The sequence below is a fragment of the Maniola jurtina genome, chromosome 14, assembly GCF_905333055.1.
Source record: "Maniola jurtina chromosome 14, ilManJurt1.1, whole genome shotgun sequence".
NCBI classification, from domain to species: domain Eukaryota; kingdom Metazoa; phylum Arthropoda; class Insecta; order Lepidoptera; family Nymphalidae; genus Maniola; species Maniola jurtina.
In genome coordinates, this window is record NC_060042.1 from 7947457 (window position 1) to 7964686 (window position 17230).

A 17230-nucleotide genomic window follows, 5' to 3' on the forward strand; every position below is an offset into this window, starting at 1 on the left:
GTCTGTCTGTCTGCCTGGCTGTCTGTCTGTCTTTCTGTCTGTCTGCCTGTCTGTCTGTCTGTCTTTCTGTCTGTCTGCCTGTCTGTCTGTCTGTCTGTAAGTTCGTCCATCCGTCCGACGTGTCTGTCAAGAAAACCTATAGGGTACTTCCCGTTGACCTACAATCATGAAATTTGGCAGGTAGGTAGGTCTTATAGCACAAGTTAAGGAATAAATCCGAAAACCGTGAATTTGTGGTTACATCACAGAAAAAGAAATTAAAATGTGTTTAAATTTTCAAGTAACATAACTGTACCAAGTGGGGTATCATATGAAAGGGCATGTACATTCTAAAACAGATTGTCGTTTATTTTTATGCATAATAGTTTTTGATTTATCGTGCAAAATATCGGAAAAATACTCGTGTACGGAACCCTCGGTGCGCGAGTCTGACTCGCACTTGGCCGGTTTTTTAATATCACTACAGCAACCCTGCTGCTTTTACTTATAATATTATGTTTAGGAACCTTTAGGTACACACTTACACGCAATAGTTGATCAGAGCTATTTTCAAAAATAAAATACAAAATCACGCGTCTGAGATCCATAAGGTCTTTTCCATGAGTGAGTTGAAGTGGGCTTGCAATTTTAATTAAGAACGTACGGGCTTCTTTATTCACGATCTTAGAATTTTTATAAACTTTTAAATAATGTTGAACCTTAGAACAAAAGAGATCCCAATAAAAGAGGATCATTTCGGCACGAATACCCAACTGACGGATTAGAGCGTTCAATAGAACGGAAGTAATCTTGTATTTCTGCTCCACTTCCCTCGGGATCGGTTTCAAAGTATTTCGAAAATACGTTGATATTATAATGTCACTAGAGTCCCTACTCCGCCCAACTATTACTATATAGGAATATTCTGTATTATACCTCAGAATCAATTGAGTTAAATCTTAGAGAGACCTATGTGTGGTAGACACCAAACAATAGTGTCGACTTTGAGATTTGAGAAATATGAGTATAATAATTCATGAATGGGTATTTCATGGCGTTCACGTGGCGAAGAGCGTGCATTCGGTGTTCGGTAATAAATAAAACTTATCCCGTTTTACTCGTAGCATATTACTATTGAAAATCAATCGTTCTGGTATTAAATTAGCTCATATAAGAGTAATTTCCTGTCTGGCATACTTTGCTCTGAAAGCAAATATTAGAATAGGTACCTTAGCTGTCTACTGCTGGATATTAGGGATTAGCAGTCTCCTAATCCAACTCCATTTTTCGAGGCGGGGTCACAGTAACGAGTAAAAAATTACTTTCTCATATTGTGTCGGGTGTTAGAATGGCGACCTTACCACAGGGGGTCACCATCCCGACACCTTGGGACCTTAACGTTTATCGGAAGGTACCTACTCACTAAATACAAAACATGCCATTTTCACTCCCAGTGGGAAACTCGCTAATTTGTGACACGAGTCACGACGTGGATATTTATCGCTTTGACCCTTATTTGTGGCACTGGTTTTGTATAAATTCTCTCGCTCAAGATAGAATATACCCTATGTAATCCTTGCATGTCTGCACATGTGGCATTAACACCACGAGTACGTATACAACAGGTAGGTACCTATTTAAATACAAATTCAAGGTAAGAAGAGGTTATCAAAATTTGTTCTTAAAAATACGAAAGTTTTGTTCTCATCTAACACGTCTCGTAGGCTAACTTTATCATCATCATTATCAACCGATAGACGCCCTCTGCTAGACATAATATTATGAAGATCTCTTGTATGGACTTTCTTTCGGCCTTGCGAGAGCGGGAGGCGAGCCAGCGGTCTTACCTACTATGGACAACTAAGTACGTCTAAGTGGTGGAAAAGAAACCCAGGAATGGAGAAGAAGAGCCAAAATAAGTAAGTAGTAATAAAAAATATGATCTCTTGAATCTTTACTACAAATAAAGTTAAAATAAAGTTCCTACTTCTACCGAAATTCATTTTAGATCTTCCTTTTGTCTTTCGGCATGATTTAAAAGGCCCGTTCACGGAATAGCGGTCATCCCACCGACACTTTTAAAGAGAAGGGCTCTCAGGGGAAATCTGCGCGCCCCCGGCCACATTCTGATAATAGTGTTTGCTCATTTAAGTGCTTTGATGTATTGTGTACCTACGTAGGTACTTCGCCAAAATATTTACTGTCAAAAGTTTTATTAGGTACCTACATTTTTAGAGTTCCGTACCTCAAAAGGTACAAAGTCGGTCAGTCTGTTTAAAGAGTTAAAATAATTAAAAGTTAGAAAATAACTTATGACGGAGCGCTATAGAAAGTTGGGCCCCCTTGGCCTTGACTAAGTCTTGACAGTTCTTAAAATTATTTAAGTCGTGAGACAATACACCAGATGTGGCTCAGAACATTAATTTTAATCAAAAAGCTTTTTCGAGCACCTAAATGGTCGATGTCAGAGAATAATTGGTATGTATAAGTACCTAGTCCATGCTGGGCGTAACTATCTACCTAGGTACCATTTTTTGTAAGTACGGGAATATAAATAATCAAAATATCGATATTTATTAAATGAAAACAAAGTGTAAGCATTAAATTCTAATAATATTACTTCTAATCCAATGTATATAGTGGAACACATTTGTATAGAGTGATGGTATTGTCTTTCCCGTGTCGTTGTTTTCTCTTCTTCCGCTAACTACACCAATTACATAATAGCTTCCTGAAAACTTCATCATTAGAGGTCCTCCAGAATCGCCCATACGTGTATCTTCACCAGTACGGCCGGCTGCACAAAGGTGTGAGCTGCTTAATAACGGGTAGAACCTATGGCATTCGGCATGAGATACTAAGTGGACCAAAGTCGAATGTTTGATGTCACTAACATGTGGACCATTGCGCTTCCATCCGGCTACTACTAGTGGCAGGTTTACCAGGTGCAAATGGTCTACGTCGATTTTCGGGAGGCATACAGGTGTTATATATCCTGGAAATGTGAAAATAATAAATAATCAATCATTTGTGTTCTAAAGGGACTAAATATTTGGACAGACAACGTATGTAGGATAGGTAAGAACGCTTCTAAAAGTTGTACAAGGTGTTCACACTTCTTTCAGAGGTGTGCTTCTACAGTACATTTTTTTTAATAAACCCCCTCGAACTAAGCGCAAAGCTGTGTTAGGAATAGGTACGACAATAGTGCATCGGGTGGGGTTTGAACCGCCGACCTTTCGGAATTCAGTCGGCTCGTCAACCGTTGAGCTATTGAGGCTCTATATTCTCTATTGATCTACGTGATTCGATAAAAATTTGATAATTTCAATTCTTACGTGCAATTGTATATTCCTGAAGCTTTATCAGTGCTATATCATGAAGAAGCTTTTCATCGTTAAACCCCGGATGATGTACTACCTTCTCGACTTGCAGCAAAACGCTGTCAGCACAATTAGGTTTTCTTTCTATTTCGACACAATTCTCATCATATTCTATGAGCGTTATATCGATGCTTAAAAAATCATGAGAATATTAAAAAAAAGCTTTCCCTTGTTTTCTTTTCTGGTGCAATTGTTCTGTAGGAATTCAATGATAGGAATTAAATATTAATTGTTAGTCAGTAATAGCTTGCATCTTACACGGGGATCACACTATGTGGCATTTTCTTCCGTAAACTTTGAGAATTCCTGTGGTATTTTTGACAACTTTAACCCACGCGGACGATGTCGCAGCCATCAGTTAGTATGTGTACCCTTATTTAATTAATAATATCACAGAAAGTAACGATGACTATGTTTAATCAACAGCTGGTCTGCAGGCCAAGTGGCAATGATTTTACAGCTGTAATTATTATACGGTAAGATTCTTGCTGGAAAATATCGAGAGGGGATAATCTATACTAATAAATAAAATTGGAGTGTCTGTCTGTAATTTCGAAATAACTACCGCATATTAAAGTCATATGGTTATTTGAACGACACTATAACTGAATCACACGTTTTCTATACTAATAACTAACATTGGAGTGTCTGTCTGTAATTTCGAAATAACTACCGCATATTAAGGTCATATGGTTATTTGAACGATACTATAACTGAATCACACTTTTTAAAATTTTTGTCTGTCTGTCTGTCTGTCTGTTTGAAAAGGCTAATCTTGGGAACGGCTGAACCGATTTTGACGGGATTTTCACAGACAAGTAGAGAATTGACCAGGGAGTAACATAGGCTACTTTTTTAACCGACTTTCAAAAAGGGAGTTGTGTTTTTCTACCTATGTACACCGAAATCTCCGAGATTTCTGAACCGATTTGCGTCATTTCTTTTTTAATCGATAGAGGAACTTTGCGACATTGTTTCCTAAAAAATTTGGAGTCCAACTCCTCAATCCTGATGCTGCAGGGGATCTGACCAATCCACGCGGGCGAAGCTGCGGGCATCAGCTAGTGTGACATAATATTTTGTAATGTGTGTGAAATCTGCAGATCCGCATTTGTCCAGAGTCCAGATCTTGTAGGAGGCCAGTAATCAGTTTCAGTAGATGGGTTGATAATCAGAAAGCTTCTTACCCAACTAATGTATCTCCAGGTCTGAAGACGCAATGAGCAGCAGTCAGCACATATAGACGGCTAATTAAAGATCCCCCACAACTAAATAGTGATAGGTCGTTGCCATTTTTGAACGTCGCCTTTATTAGGATAGACCAAGGGAACTGGTCCAACTCGATTTCTGTTCCATCTATAAGTTCGTAATTATTATAATAATTATCAAGTAAGTGTAATAGATTTGGTAGTTAGACAGGTAGACACCTAATTTTATTTTTGGAATAGGTACTTCACGTTCTTATAGGTAGAGTAGCTAAGTATAGTGCAACAACAATCAACAAGGGCCATACAAGAATACAGCTAATGAAATTAAGACAAGACTGCGAGAACTGCAAAAGCTGTGTGGACGGGTCATGGATGTCCGAAGAATGAGAATAGGAGAAAAAAGCGAAGAGATGGAGAGAACTCCAAAAAGAGCAAAGAGAGTAGCAGTGGTGGTAGAAGATAAAGGTACAAATACATCGACCGGAGGCGAGATGGAAGGATTAGAATGGAATGATGATCTGGGTACGGAAACTGACTGGAAGGAAGTACAATCGAAGGGGAAACGCCAAAAAGAGAGAAATAGGAACAAAGGATTAGGAAGATATCCGGCGGAGATCAATCGAGTGCAGGACAAGGAAAAAGAGAATGAGATCGAGAAAGATCTACTGACAAAGACAGGGAGGAATCGGGAAGAGGAAAAAGCCCCAAATCAGAAAGCTAAGAAGAAAGGAAAAAATAAGCTGGGGAAAAAGCCAAGCGGCAGAAAGCCAATCGCGAAGCCCGAAGCACTGCTAGTCGAGGTAAGAGACCGTGACTATGCCAGCGTACTTAAAGAGGTAAAGTCGGGACTAGCAAGTGAGAAAGTAGTATTCTCTAAGGTAAGAAAGACCAGAAGGGGCGATATACTACTTGAACTTGAGAAAGGTCAAGATGGAAACGCCGTGCAAGTAAAAGAGAAAGTGGGGGAACTGTGCCCAAATTTAACACTTAGAGCGCTAAAAGAGTCTGCCGATGTTATAATTAGAGGACTAGATGCCACAGTGGAAAAAGAAGAAGTGGAGGAGGCATTAAAACAAAAGGTGAAGGAATTCCACGTTAAGAGTTTTTGGGAGAACCGATACGGTATTAAGACAGCCCTGGTCGAGCTTCCGAAGGAGGAAGCTCAAAAACTTGCAGACCAGAAAAAGATAAAGATAGGATGGATGAGGGTCCCAATCAGGCTCTCAGTAGAAAGAAAAAGGTGCTACAGGTGTCTCGAATACGGGCATATTTCAATGGCGTGCCCAGGCCAGGACCGAAGCAAAAAGTGCTATAACTGTGGCATCGAGGGGCATAAGGCCATAGACTGCGAGCGGGAAACAGCATGCGCTATCTGTATGGATAAAGGCCAGAGCAATACAAGACATCGAATGGGCTCGAAAAGTTGCCCGTCTTGGAAAGAAAAGGTGCCTGGCGGAAGGATCAAAGTGCCAAAAAACGGGGTATAGGAGCAGGAAGCGGTGCAATAGGCTCGCAGATAAAGGTCCTGCAAATAAACCTGGACAGAACGCGAGCCGCCCACGACCTGCTCGAAGTGACGGCAAAAGAATATGACATAGACTTAGCCATCGTGGCGGAGCCAAACAGAAAAATAGTGCAAGTACGTGAATGGATCACAGACCATAGAGGGGATGCCACTGTAGTTATTTATAATAAAGGCACCCATGCTAAAATAGTGGCGCAAGGAAACGGGTTCATTGCGGTAGCAATTTTTGGGCTCACGATTTTTAGTTGCTACTTTTCGCCGAACCATAGTTTTGAGGACTTTGAGCGAGACCTAGATGAGCTTTTTGAAAGCATCAAGTCACAGCGTGGAGACATTTTGGTAGCTGGGGACTTCAATGCAGCGTCAAAAGTCTGGTCCAACAAAACCGAAAATGGCAGAGGTCGGCTAATCATGGAAATGCTCGCGAGTATGGACATGGTTATAATGAATGAAGGAGTCGCCCCAACGTTTCAAAGAGGTAAGAAAAACTCCACCCCAGACATTACATTTGCCAACGCAAGTATGACAAAGAGAGTTACTGAGTGGCAAGTCCTGGAGGAAGATAGCTTAAGTGGGCACCGATATATAAAGTTTAATATACTTCAACATGAAAGGAAGTCACCAATCGAAACACAGGTAGGATGGAGATTGGATAAGCTTGATCAGAAAGTCCTAGAAGGTGTGCTTAAAGAAAGTGAAATTGGCTCTCCAGAAGAATTGGTGATAGAGACCACAAAAGCCTGTGATAGGGCGATGCCCAGAAAAGGAGTTTACAGACGAGCACCAGTATATTGGTGGAGTAAATTAATTGGCGCGAAAAGAGCTCACTGCACAAGATGTCGCAGAGACTACACACGTGAGAGAAGGAAAAGGGGTAGGGAAAACTCAACCAGAGATGAAAGCAAAGAAGTAGAAATGCAGGAGCTCAGAGAGAAATATAGGGCAGCGAAACTGGATTTGCAAACAGCCATCATAAAGTCAAAGGCAGAAAAATGGAAAGAGCTCTGTGATGATGTGGATAAGGATACTTGGGGACTGGGATATAGGATTGTCACCAAAAAACTACGGCAAAGTCCGCCCAGCTTGGAAATGGACCTAATTAAAACCGTGGTCAAAGTATTGTTCCCGTTCCATGAAGATTTTGGCCGCATCATGGGAGACGCCTCTCAGATGCCGGAAATTACGGAAGAAGAGCTAAGGACGGCGGCTGAAGGTCTTAAACTAAAAAAAGCGCCAGGACCTGATCTTATTGCGCCCGAAGTGATCAAAATGGCAGTGCAGGCTATACCGGAGAAAATAAGAGCAGTTTTAAACGAGGCTTTTGCAGCTGGGACGTTTCCTGCAGATTGGAAAAAAGCAGGTCTGGTCTTACTCAGAAAACCAAATAAGCCAGCGGGAGACCCGGCCGGATATAGACCAGTCTGTTTGCTTGATAGTTATGGCAAACTCATGGAGAGACTCCTTCTTAACAGAATAGAGAAGCTTTTACCAGACCACGGCGGTCTCTCTGACCATCAGTATGGTTTTAGGCAGGGCCGGTCCACACTGATGGCTGTAAAAAAAGTAGTCCAGACTGCCATGGTGGCAAGACAGGGCACGCTAAAAACAAGAAAGCTCTGTGCCCTGATCTGTCTAGATGTGAGGAATGCTTTTAATTCTGCGTCTTGGCGAGAGATCCTTTTGGAAATGCGTAAGAGAGGCTTCCCAGGCTACATCCAAAACTTGATAAGTAGCTACCTAGAAGACAGATCTATAAGAGTTAGAGATTGTAATGGAGTGGAAGACATGGTCAAAGTCAGCAGTGGAGTACCACAGGGATCAATACTTGGCCCAACTCTTTGGAACATTCTGTACGATGGCGTCTTCAAGCTGGAACAAGAGGAGGGCATCCAACTTGTGGGCTTTGCTGATGACCTGGCTCTCGTAGTGGTGGCTAGATCCGAGGTTTCCCTCATGATCAGGGCAAATAGGGCGCTCGAGCGAATACGTAGCTGGATGCAAAGAAGGCACTTGGAGCTTGCACCAGAGAAAACGGAGGCGATTGTATTCAGTGGAAGGCGGAGGCTAGACCCTATACAATTCAAAATTCAAGGTGCGATGGTAACTCCGAAGGACCACGTGAAGTATCTGGGAGTATGGCTCGACAAAAGCCTCAACTTCAAGAAACACATAGAGGAGGTAGCCAATAAAGCCCAGAAGCTGACAGAGGCACTGTACAGACTTATGCCTACAAAAGGAGGGCCTCGAGCGAGCAAGAGGAGGGCTTTGGCATCAGTAGCCCACTCCATAATTCTTTACGGGGCACCAATATTCAGGGAAGCTATGAAGGTGGAACTGTATAAGAAGAAATTAGAAGGAGTCCAAAGACGACTAGCTATAGGTATTTGTGGAGCATATCGAACAGTCTCCACTGAAGCCGTGCTGGTGATAGCTGGGCTTATCCCTATAGCGAAACTGGTAAGCGAACGCGCTAAGCTGTTCGATAGCAAGGAGCAAACACTTTTAGAAGTGCGAGAGGACACCTTGAAGGAGTGGGCAAACGAATGGTCGGGAGCAGGAAAAGGGAGCTGGACCAGAGAACTCATCACCGACCTGAAAAAATGGCACACTAGGAAGCATGGGGAAGTAGATCGCTGGCTGACACAAGCGCTCAGCGGTCACGGGGTGTTCAACACCTACCTCTTCGCAATCGGGAAAGCACCAAGCGAAGGCTGCTACTTTTGCGGAGAGGAGGACACCCCGAGACACGCAATCTTCGAATGCCCAGGTAGTGCCGACCTAAGGGCAAAAGCGCTTCGATCGACAGACGCGGAGGACGTGAATGCCCAAAATCTTATGGCGCGCATGCTGTCGAGCGAAGACGCCTGGCTAAGATATAGCCAAATGCTGAGAGCTACCATGATGCGAAGGGAAGAGAAAGAAAAAGAAGAAAAGAAGAGGATAGAGATCTAGGAGGTCAGCATGATGTAATGCGACGCAGTTCCGTGCTCACCTTGGCAGACATGGGGAGGTTATTTTAGTCCGTGCAAGTCGGACACACCCTGCCAGCAGGCAGAAGTCCGTAGGGATTTTTTCCTCCCCCGAAGAAAAAAAAAAAAAAAAAAAAAAGTGCAACAACAATCAATGAAACGTTATCCTAACGGCTTTGGCTGTCTGGATTTGACTTTTGATTCTCTATAATTGTATCTACCACGTTTTGACCATAGATATGTATTTTGACAATTAGTTTGATATTACAAACAGTGAAAAGATAAATTCAAAAGGCAGTTGTGGTGGTTGTGGACTAAGAATATGGACTAAATTGCGGAAGTCTCCAATGGCAGTCATAAAATGTATAAAGTAGTAACAGTTTTTACGTATTAGAAAAGTTGAGCCGCAGCACAACACACAGCACGTTATTAAGAATCGGGAACTTAAAGAACAAGATTTACAATTTTATGTTCATAGTTTATACCACAGAAATCCAAATAAAACTTTAAATCTATGGTTTATACCACAGAAATCCATGGTTATTCATACCCTTAATCATATCGGTGTCATACAGGTCACGGCCGCAGCATAGGGATCCAGGATCAGGCAGAAAAGTCACTTCGGCTGCGCATCGGTTACTCAAAGTTGGTCTATCAATTGGATTTTGCCTTAGTGCATATTCTGTGAAACATTTAAAGCCAATATGTAGCTGTGAAAGATTGTAATATAGTAAACACGTTCAACAGACCCTCTTCTGTATTTTTTACCCGACTGCGGCAAAGCCAAAAGGTGGGGTTATGATTTTAGCAGTCTTTGTTTGTATGTATGGAGGTATGTTTGTATCCAGATTATATTGTGTGTTCCACCATAGCGCCTAAACTACTGGGCCGATTCTGATGAATAAGGTATCAATTAATTTGCTGTAAAAGTCTGGGTGACATATGCTACATTTTATACAAAAAAAATTGACCTTAGGGATGTTACATCAAAAAAAGTGGGGGTCTCCAAATTTTTTTTTTTTTGCTATTGTATCTAGTCTAGTGGGATGTCAAATGAAAGAGGAGAAAATTCTGAGTTCATAAATGTACTACAACATTAAAACACCAAGCGACAGAAAAACATTTTTCTGTAATATTTCAACGTTTAGTCGGGTTTTAGTTTTCAACTTCATCTTGTTATTTGCACAAAGTTCAGTAGAATTGAAGATTCTTACCTTTTCTAGTGGCACTTACAAAATATATTATAATGTTGACCCAAAAGAGGTAATTCATGCAATTTCTTGTCATTTTTAATGTTCAGGTAATTTTACTTTACAAAACACCTTTATATAACTAACACAACAACACATTCTGTTGACTATTCTTGATTAAGTATGATACAGCCTATTAAATTATGGTCATTAACAAATGCTTATATTAGTATGTTATTGTCATCTGATATCGGAAATGGTTGTGGGTGTTTAGGTGGCAATAGGCATTTACCACTAATTGCTTTATGCGATTATCTAATTGTGCACGTAATTTTATTAGATTACTTTATGTCAAACTATAATTTCTATTCGTGATTTAAATTGAAATCGACCATAAAAAAGTACTAAATTAATCTTGGCTGAATCTATACTAATAGAGGTAAAGTTTGTGAGTTTGTTTGTAGCAAGTAATCTCTGGAACTACTAAACCGATTTTGGAAATTCTTTCACCAGTAGAAAGCTACATTTTCCCTAATTACTAGTCCCTAATCTAGTTTAATCCCTATTAAACCAGGATCCCTGCGAACATTGTAATAAGCTATCCATGCGAAGCCGAGGCGGGTCGCTAGTATCGAATAAACTATTGAAATGAAATGAAATGAAAATATATTACTTAATCAAAAAACTTTTACATGCTATTTTCATGGAGTCCTGGCCCGTAAACAAGTGTTTGTATCGAAGAAATGCTAATATTTTAAAATTGACTTAGTTTAAGTACGATGCTTTTTAATATTCAGTGATTAATTTTTATCGACCAACTGCGAAGATGTGCAAGTTTTCTGTAAATTCGATTGGCGTGAGCAACGTAGAGCAGGCGTGAGTTTCAAGTTGAAACTTTCAAAAGCTTAGAGTTTGTGAGGGTTATTTTCCTTAATTTGGCTCTTAGTGTCAAAAAGAAATAATGTTCTTGTAGAAGCTGTCATCTCTATAGGTCTATATTCGGGTATAGGTATTTATATTTATTAAACACAACGACAACCATATCAAACTGATAGCCTGGCATTTTCAAAGAGAATTTCGAAGTTGTGCCCTCTAATTGGTAAGTCGAAAAGGAAAACTAAGTAAGCATTCACGCAGGACGCAGGTACAGGACACGAAAATCAATTAGTACGAAACATTGCCACTTCGTTGACACAATAGATTGAATCCGTTGGACCGTTTGTCCTTTAACAATGGACTTTACTGTTGGGTTACTTTGATTTACAAATCAAGTTGGTTCCAGTCTGTTTTCTAGTTATTAAATTTTCTTTTTGTTTAGATTTTTAGGGTTTCGTTCCTCAAAAGGAAAAGCAGTACCCTTATAAGATCACCCTGTTGTCTGTCTGTCTGTGTGTCTGTCTGTCCGTCAAGAAAACCTATAGGGTACTTCCCGTTGATTTAGAATTATGAAATTTAGTAGGTAGGTAGGTCTTATAGCACAAGCAAATGAACAGTGAACTTGTGGTTCCATCACACAAAAAAAATGCGTTCACGAAAAAGTTAATTTACTAAATCATATATTTTACATATAGATGGCGCTGTTGTCATTAACTTGCAGTGTTGCACATAAAAATGTTAAAATATCTTGTACAATGGTACGGAACACTTCATATGCGAGTCCAACTCGCACTTGACCGGTTTTATTTGATATTAGGATTAGGATTCCTTACGCTTGTGTTAAAACTGGTCAAGTGTATGTCGGAACATGCGTAGGGTAGAGTTCCGTAGCCATGCTAGTTACTAAAAGCTTTGGCAACTAAAAAGCTTTTTTGTTTCGTCTCTTTTCTATACAATCAAGTAAAGTTACAATCTAGGTTTATCATGGGTGTATCAGTGTATTCGCTTTGAACTTCTTGTGGATATCTTTATTTTTAAATCATATTAAAAAAGCCGTAACTAAACTACGACACAACTGTAATAACACAACTGTATTGCTTTTAGAAAGCAAAATAAACTTAGATGTTTTAGATGTTTTCAAATGTTATTTATTTTCTCTTATAGTGGTAGTGACAGCTATTGGTAATTCCTTTCTTCACATCCCCTTTAGCTTATGAAAATGTCACCAACCGGAGGAAGTTGGAAGCTAATATCGAATTTTTCGTCTCCTACCTACTAAGTGATTTACTTCTTGCGGAAGCAGCCATCCCCTCTCCTCTTACGGAATTCGGTTAGATACTAAATATTTACAATATTATTATCCTCAAGCCTTGAGTGCTTTTCAATAAGCTAGCTTTTAGGAAACTTTATAGCCAGTGATCACGTATGGATCAGTGACAGTCACTCAGCGAGCGATAGAGAGAGCTATGCTTGAAGTTACTCTACGTGATCAATTCAGAAATGAGGGGATCCTTGGAGAATCAGAGTACCTAACCGACATAGCCCAGCGGGTGGCAAAGCTGAAGTGGTAATGGGCAGTTCACACATCGACTTTGATCTGGATTTATTTCTAGGAATAACTGAACACCTATAAAACAATGTATGTAAAAGTAGACCCCAAATTGAAATTGATTGGTAAAGCAAATTGGATCTCTTTATGCGCATATTTATGAGAAGTGGTTAAAACTCTAAAAACACCCGTTTAGGTAGATCTGATATTTTATGTAGTTAGAATATTTCAATAATTTACATAAAAACCATGTATAGCAAATGATTAAAAGTATGATTGTGATACTAAATCAAATTTTCTATAAGTAATAATAATAGATATTAATATGATTGTGTCTAACTTAGGTAGGTATCTTGTAACGAACTACAGTAATGAAACACAAAATTATTGCGTTCGCCTTGAAATATTTTTGTTGTTACTATTTTTATACATTTAACAAATATCTGAGAGTTTATTATTACTAAGTACCGATCTTATAACCACAATTCCGTTCAGTAATACTATGCAGCTGTGTAAAAAAACTACAAAAGGATGGTGGTAGCAGGTAGCTATTGTTTGGTATGTGTATTATTATATAACGCTTTTTATGTAATCAGATACCAAATCACATGAAAAAAATCTCTATGTTAAGCTGATGTTATCTAAAGGTGTAAAGCTACATAAAATAATCTATTTGTAGAGACAGAAATCTCTTCAGGGCAAAATGCGCAACACGGGCTACGAAAGGAAATGATATTCTGAACAGATTATCTAGTTAATTTCCCGCCACAGCCACGTGCCATTTACGTTCGTGCACTCTAAAATAAACTAAATAAAGCCACTAAATGGAACAAAGTTGATTTATTTTTCAATCACATTTCGGAAACCTAATACCTACTATGATAATTATAAATAGGGAAGCTGTTTGTCTGTCTGGAATATAGCTTGCACCATGGGGACGGACATAGCTAGCTAGACAGCTAATTTTTAACCCCCAATCCAAAAAGAGGGGAGGAGGGGGGAGAGAAATTACGTGTGTATCTGTGTGTCTGTGAATCTGCCTGTGGCATTCAAGAAAATCGGTTTAGCCGTTTGAAAGTTATCAGCTCTTTTTTAGTTACTGTAACCTTTACTTGTCGGGGGTGTTATAAATTTTTAATTTACACTTGTTAGCTGTCTAAAGTCGATGTCTTGATGTTACAGGCCCCTCAGTTGTTGTATTGGCAATATTTAGACCATGAGTCTAAAAATAATTTCTCTTTTGCCTAAATAGTACGGTCTACGTACCTCAAAAACAAAGTTACAACCCGCGATATCTATTTATTCTTCAAAACGTCTTAGTGGATTGTTATTTATAAAAAAATGTTTTATCTATAGACCCATCGGCAATCTTTGAGCAATAGTATGGTAACAATAAGAAATAGGAAAAGTGTTGTATTATAATGTGTAGACGAAGGAGGTGACTCAAGCGTGTCCAAGTCGCCTGGGAAATTATAAGCTCGATGGAATCGTTCATACGCCCACTGAGGGTCATAATTTTGTGACTGCGATTTCCAAAATGAGATTTTGTTTGATCCAAAAGGCTATCTAATTACAGACAAAGTATGGACACAGTTTACTAAAGTTTTAATCAAATAAATACCTATGCTCTTTTTAACCCCCGACCCAAAAAGAGGGGTGTTATAAGTTTGACGTGTGTATCTGTGTATCTGTCTGTGGCATTGTAGCTCTTAAAAACTAACGAACCGATTTTAATTTAGTTTTTTTGTTTGAAAGGTGGCTTGATCGAGACTCGAGAGTGTTCTTAGCTTTAATCCAAGAAAATCGGTTCAGCCGTTTGAAAGTTATCAGCTCTTCTCTAGTTACTATAACCTTCACTTGTCGGAGGTGTTATAAATTTTTAATTTACACGTGTTAAATTTTTGCGAAAAACAGTGACTGACCACGAATATGACGTTTATGCAATGAAAGTTAGTAAAGAATCAGAAGTGGGTAAGTACGTACCTACTTTATATTAAAAAAAAACTTTTTCCTTGAGCACATTAAAACTATGCTCGTTTCCTTATTTTCCTCCAACGCATAGGTAGTGCTTGTGCTAGCAAAAAAAAAGTCCAATGGGAAGGATTTGATCCTCTAAAGTCTAACCTTTCGGACATATTAGTCCACCGCTAAACAGTTGAGCTATTGACGCTTCTAAAAGTTTCAACTTAATATTGCCATTGATAATGCAAAGCTAAATGAAGCATCAAATTTGAATAATCCGTGCTAGCTTCATGGATTAAAGTAGTGCTGTAGTTAGCATGAATAGAAGTTAACGATGTGCCAGCCGTCTGGGTTATTATGAGCCAGCTCAAAGTGGTCACGCGCTAGAAGATCAAGTTTAATTTTATTTTTATGCGCAGATTTTATAATGTTTCCGGTAGGAAAATGAAGCCTTAAAAGAGTTAACAAAAATAAAAATTTTGTAGATCATTCCCGCGTCATCATCCGCGCGAAAATAGGGGGTTTTCAAATCCCGCAGTTTACTCTTTGATTTTCTGGGATATAAAAATGTAGCTTGTTTATTCAGGATATAAGCTATCTCGCAGCCTAATCGATTCAGTGGTTGTGGCGTGAAGGAGTTTTAATTAGATCTAGTTTCCCTAGCGCGATGCTCCCCACTGATTTCTATACAAACGTAAACTCACAACAACACATTTCTGAAATAACATTTCTGAATTTCAGTGTATGTAGCTTGTCAGATTTCCATAAAAATGTCTAATTTTAAAGTTAGACCGGTTCAAGAATTTTTTTGTACGTACTAAATCACAGATCAGAGTTTCTTCATACCTTCTGTGTTCATATAAAATTTTATTGAGTTTGTATGGAAAGTACTAGGGAGCGCGCTAGGGTTACCTATGTGAGTTACCGCCCCTAAAATATTGTTCAGAATGACCCATCTAGTGTTAGCCTTCATCCATCTTAAAATGTATCGTATCTTATTCGTAACTGTAATATCTATCGGAATCGAGGTCGTTAAGACAAAGAAAAAAACTCCTATTTTATTTTTTGTAATATTTAGCTGAAATATAGGTATTATGATTTATGTGCGTCATATTTACGGAGATCGGCGCAGTTGGATGTTTTCACTTTCACACACCATAGAACTCGGGCTGTAATTTGAAACACTCTGCTATTCAAACGAACTGAAAGACTGCCTTAGCTATAGTAGTCCTGCTTTTATTTTGCACATTTCACCCCCTCGTTGCACCGTGTGGCACAATCGTCAGTACAATGATCTTTTGACTAGCACCCTGCAAGCAGTTTTAGCCGTCATTTCAGAAACAGCTAAATTAGACGTCATGAAAGGAAGGAGTCTTTTTTTGACCTGGTAGGCACTTTCCCGTTTCCCGGTTTTTAAGTACAGGTCGTCTCATGTCTGTCTACATTGTAAAAATTGCATAATTACTGGAATAATTAATTACAATAATATACTACTTAAATTAATTTAATGAATTTCGTACTGCGGCCAACTGCTGTAGCACAAGACTTACCTACTGTCAACCTATAAGTATAGTAAGTAATAAGTAAGTAATAGTAAGTAATAAGTAAGTAAAAGTAATAGTAAGTAATAAGTAAGTAAGTATTATAGTACCCAAGTAATAATTATTAGTAGTCTATAATTGTTATAATATCTCCTAACTCCTCAGTCTCACACTAAAATTATTACCTATACCTAACTTATGTGATAACTAAAATGAATTAAGTAAATAAGAAGTTCCATTTATTATGACGATTGCAATCCATGTATTAAAAGTATGGTGCCGATTTCTCCAGCAAAATCTACCTACTGCAACTTATTCTTTTCGTTAATAGGTATTATATAATAGGCATAGACCTTATAGGTATATGGCTTTACTCTCGATCTCGCGTTTAATGAGTCTAATAACTCATTGCCCTTCTCCATCCTTTTCTCATTTTTTTTGGATTCAATCATACTACTTGGAATTTCAGATCAAATAACAAAAAATCTCCTCTTCAATAGAATGTCATACAAATATTTTCGATCATTGCCATTTCTTACTCTAGAATCTAGATAGGTATCAATAGCAGTTTCTTACATCATCGCATCGCAGGTAAATAGAAGATACGATTTAGAATTAATTTACTTTTAGCATAAAATTATTTTGAACCTATCCTTAGTAGAATTTTGAACAGATAATTTTAGCGTTTGAGCTTTGCCGCGATGCAATGTACCTACTTATCCACTGAGTAGAAATTCTCTTATCTACGAATGTATCACATTTTTAGGAACGTATAAAAATGTTATACATTCCTGTCACATTACTATCATATTTTTATCAACGTAAAAATGTGATAGTATGTCACTACAAATTCTATTAATTACTAGCCGATGCCCGCGACTTCGCCCGCGTGGATTTAGGTTTTTCGAAATCCCGTGGGAACTCTTTGATTTTCCGGGATAAAAAGTAGCCTATGTGCTAATCCAGGATATTATCTACCTCCATTCTAAATTTCAGCCAAATCCGTCCAGTGGTTTTTGCGTGAAGGAGTAACAAACATACACACACA

General features: G+C 38.8%; 1 protein-coding gene across 1 annotated transcript; it reads right to left on the reverse strand.

Moving 5' to 3' along the window:
- Positions 1 to 2678: 2678 nt before the first annotated feature.
- On the reverse strand, positions 2679 to 9630 carry LOC123872218 (CLIP domain-containing serine protease B9-like). Its single transcript, XM_045916404.1, has 5 exons — positions 9615 to 9630; positions 4550 to 4718; positions 3318 to 3493; positions 2874 to 2974; positions 2679 to 2793 (listed from the first exon to the last, which is right to left on the reverse strand). The coding sequence occupies exons 1-5, from the start codon at positions 9622 to 9624 to the stop codon at positions 2761 to 2763; spliced, it is 489 nt and encodes a 162-aa protein (XP_045772360.1). The 5' UTR covers positions 9625 to 9630; the 3' UTR covers positions 2679 to 2760.
- Positions 9631 to 17230: the final 7600 nt, after the last annotated feature.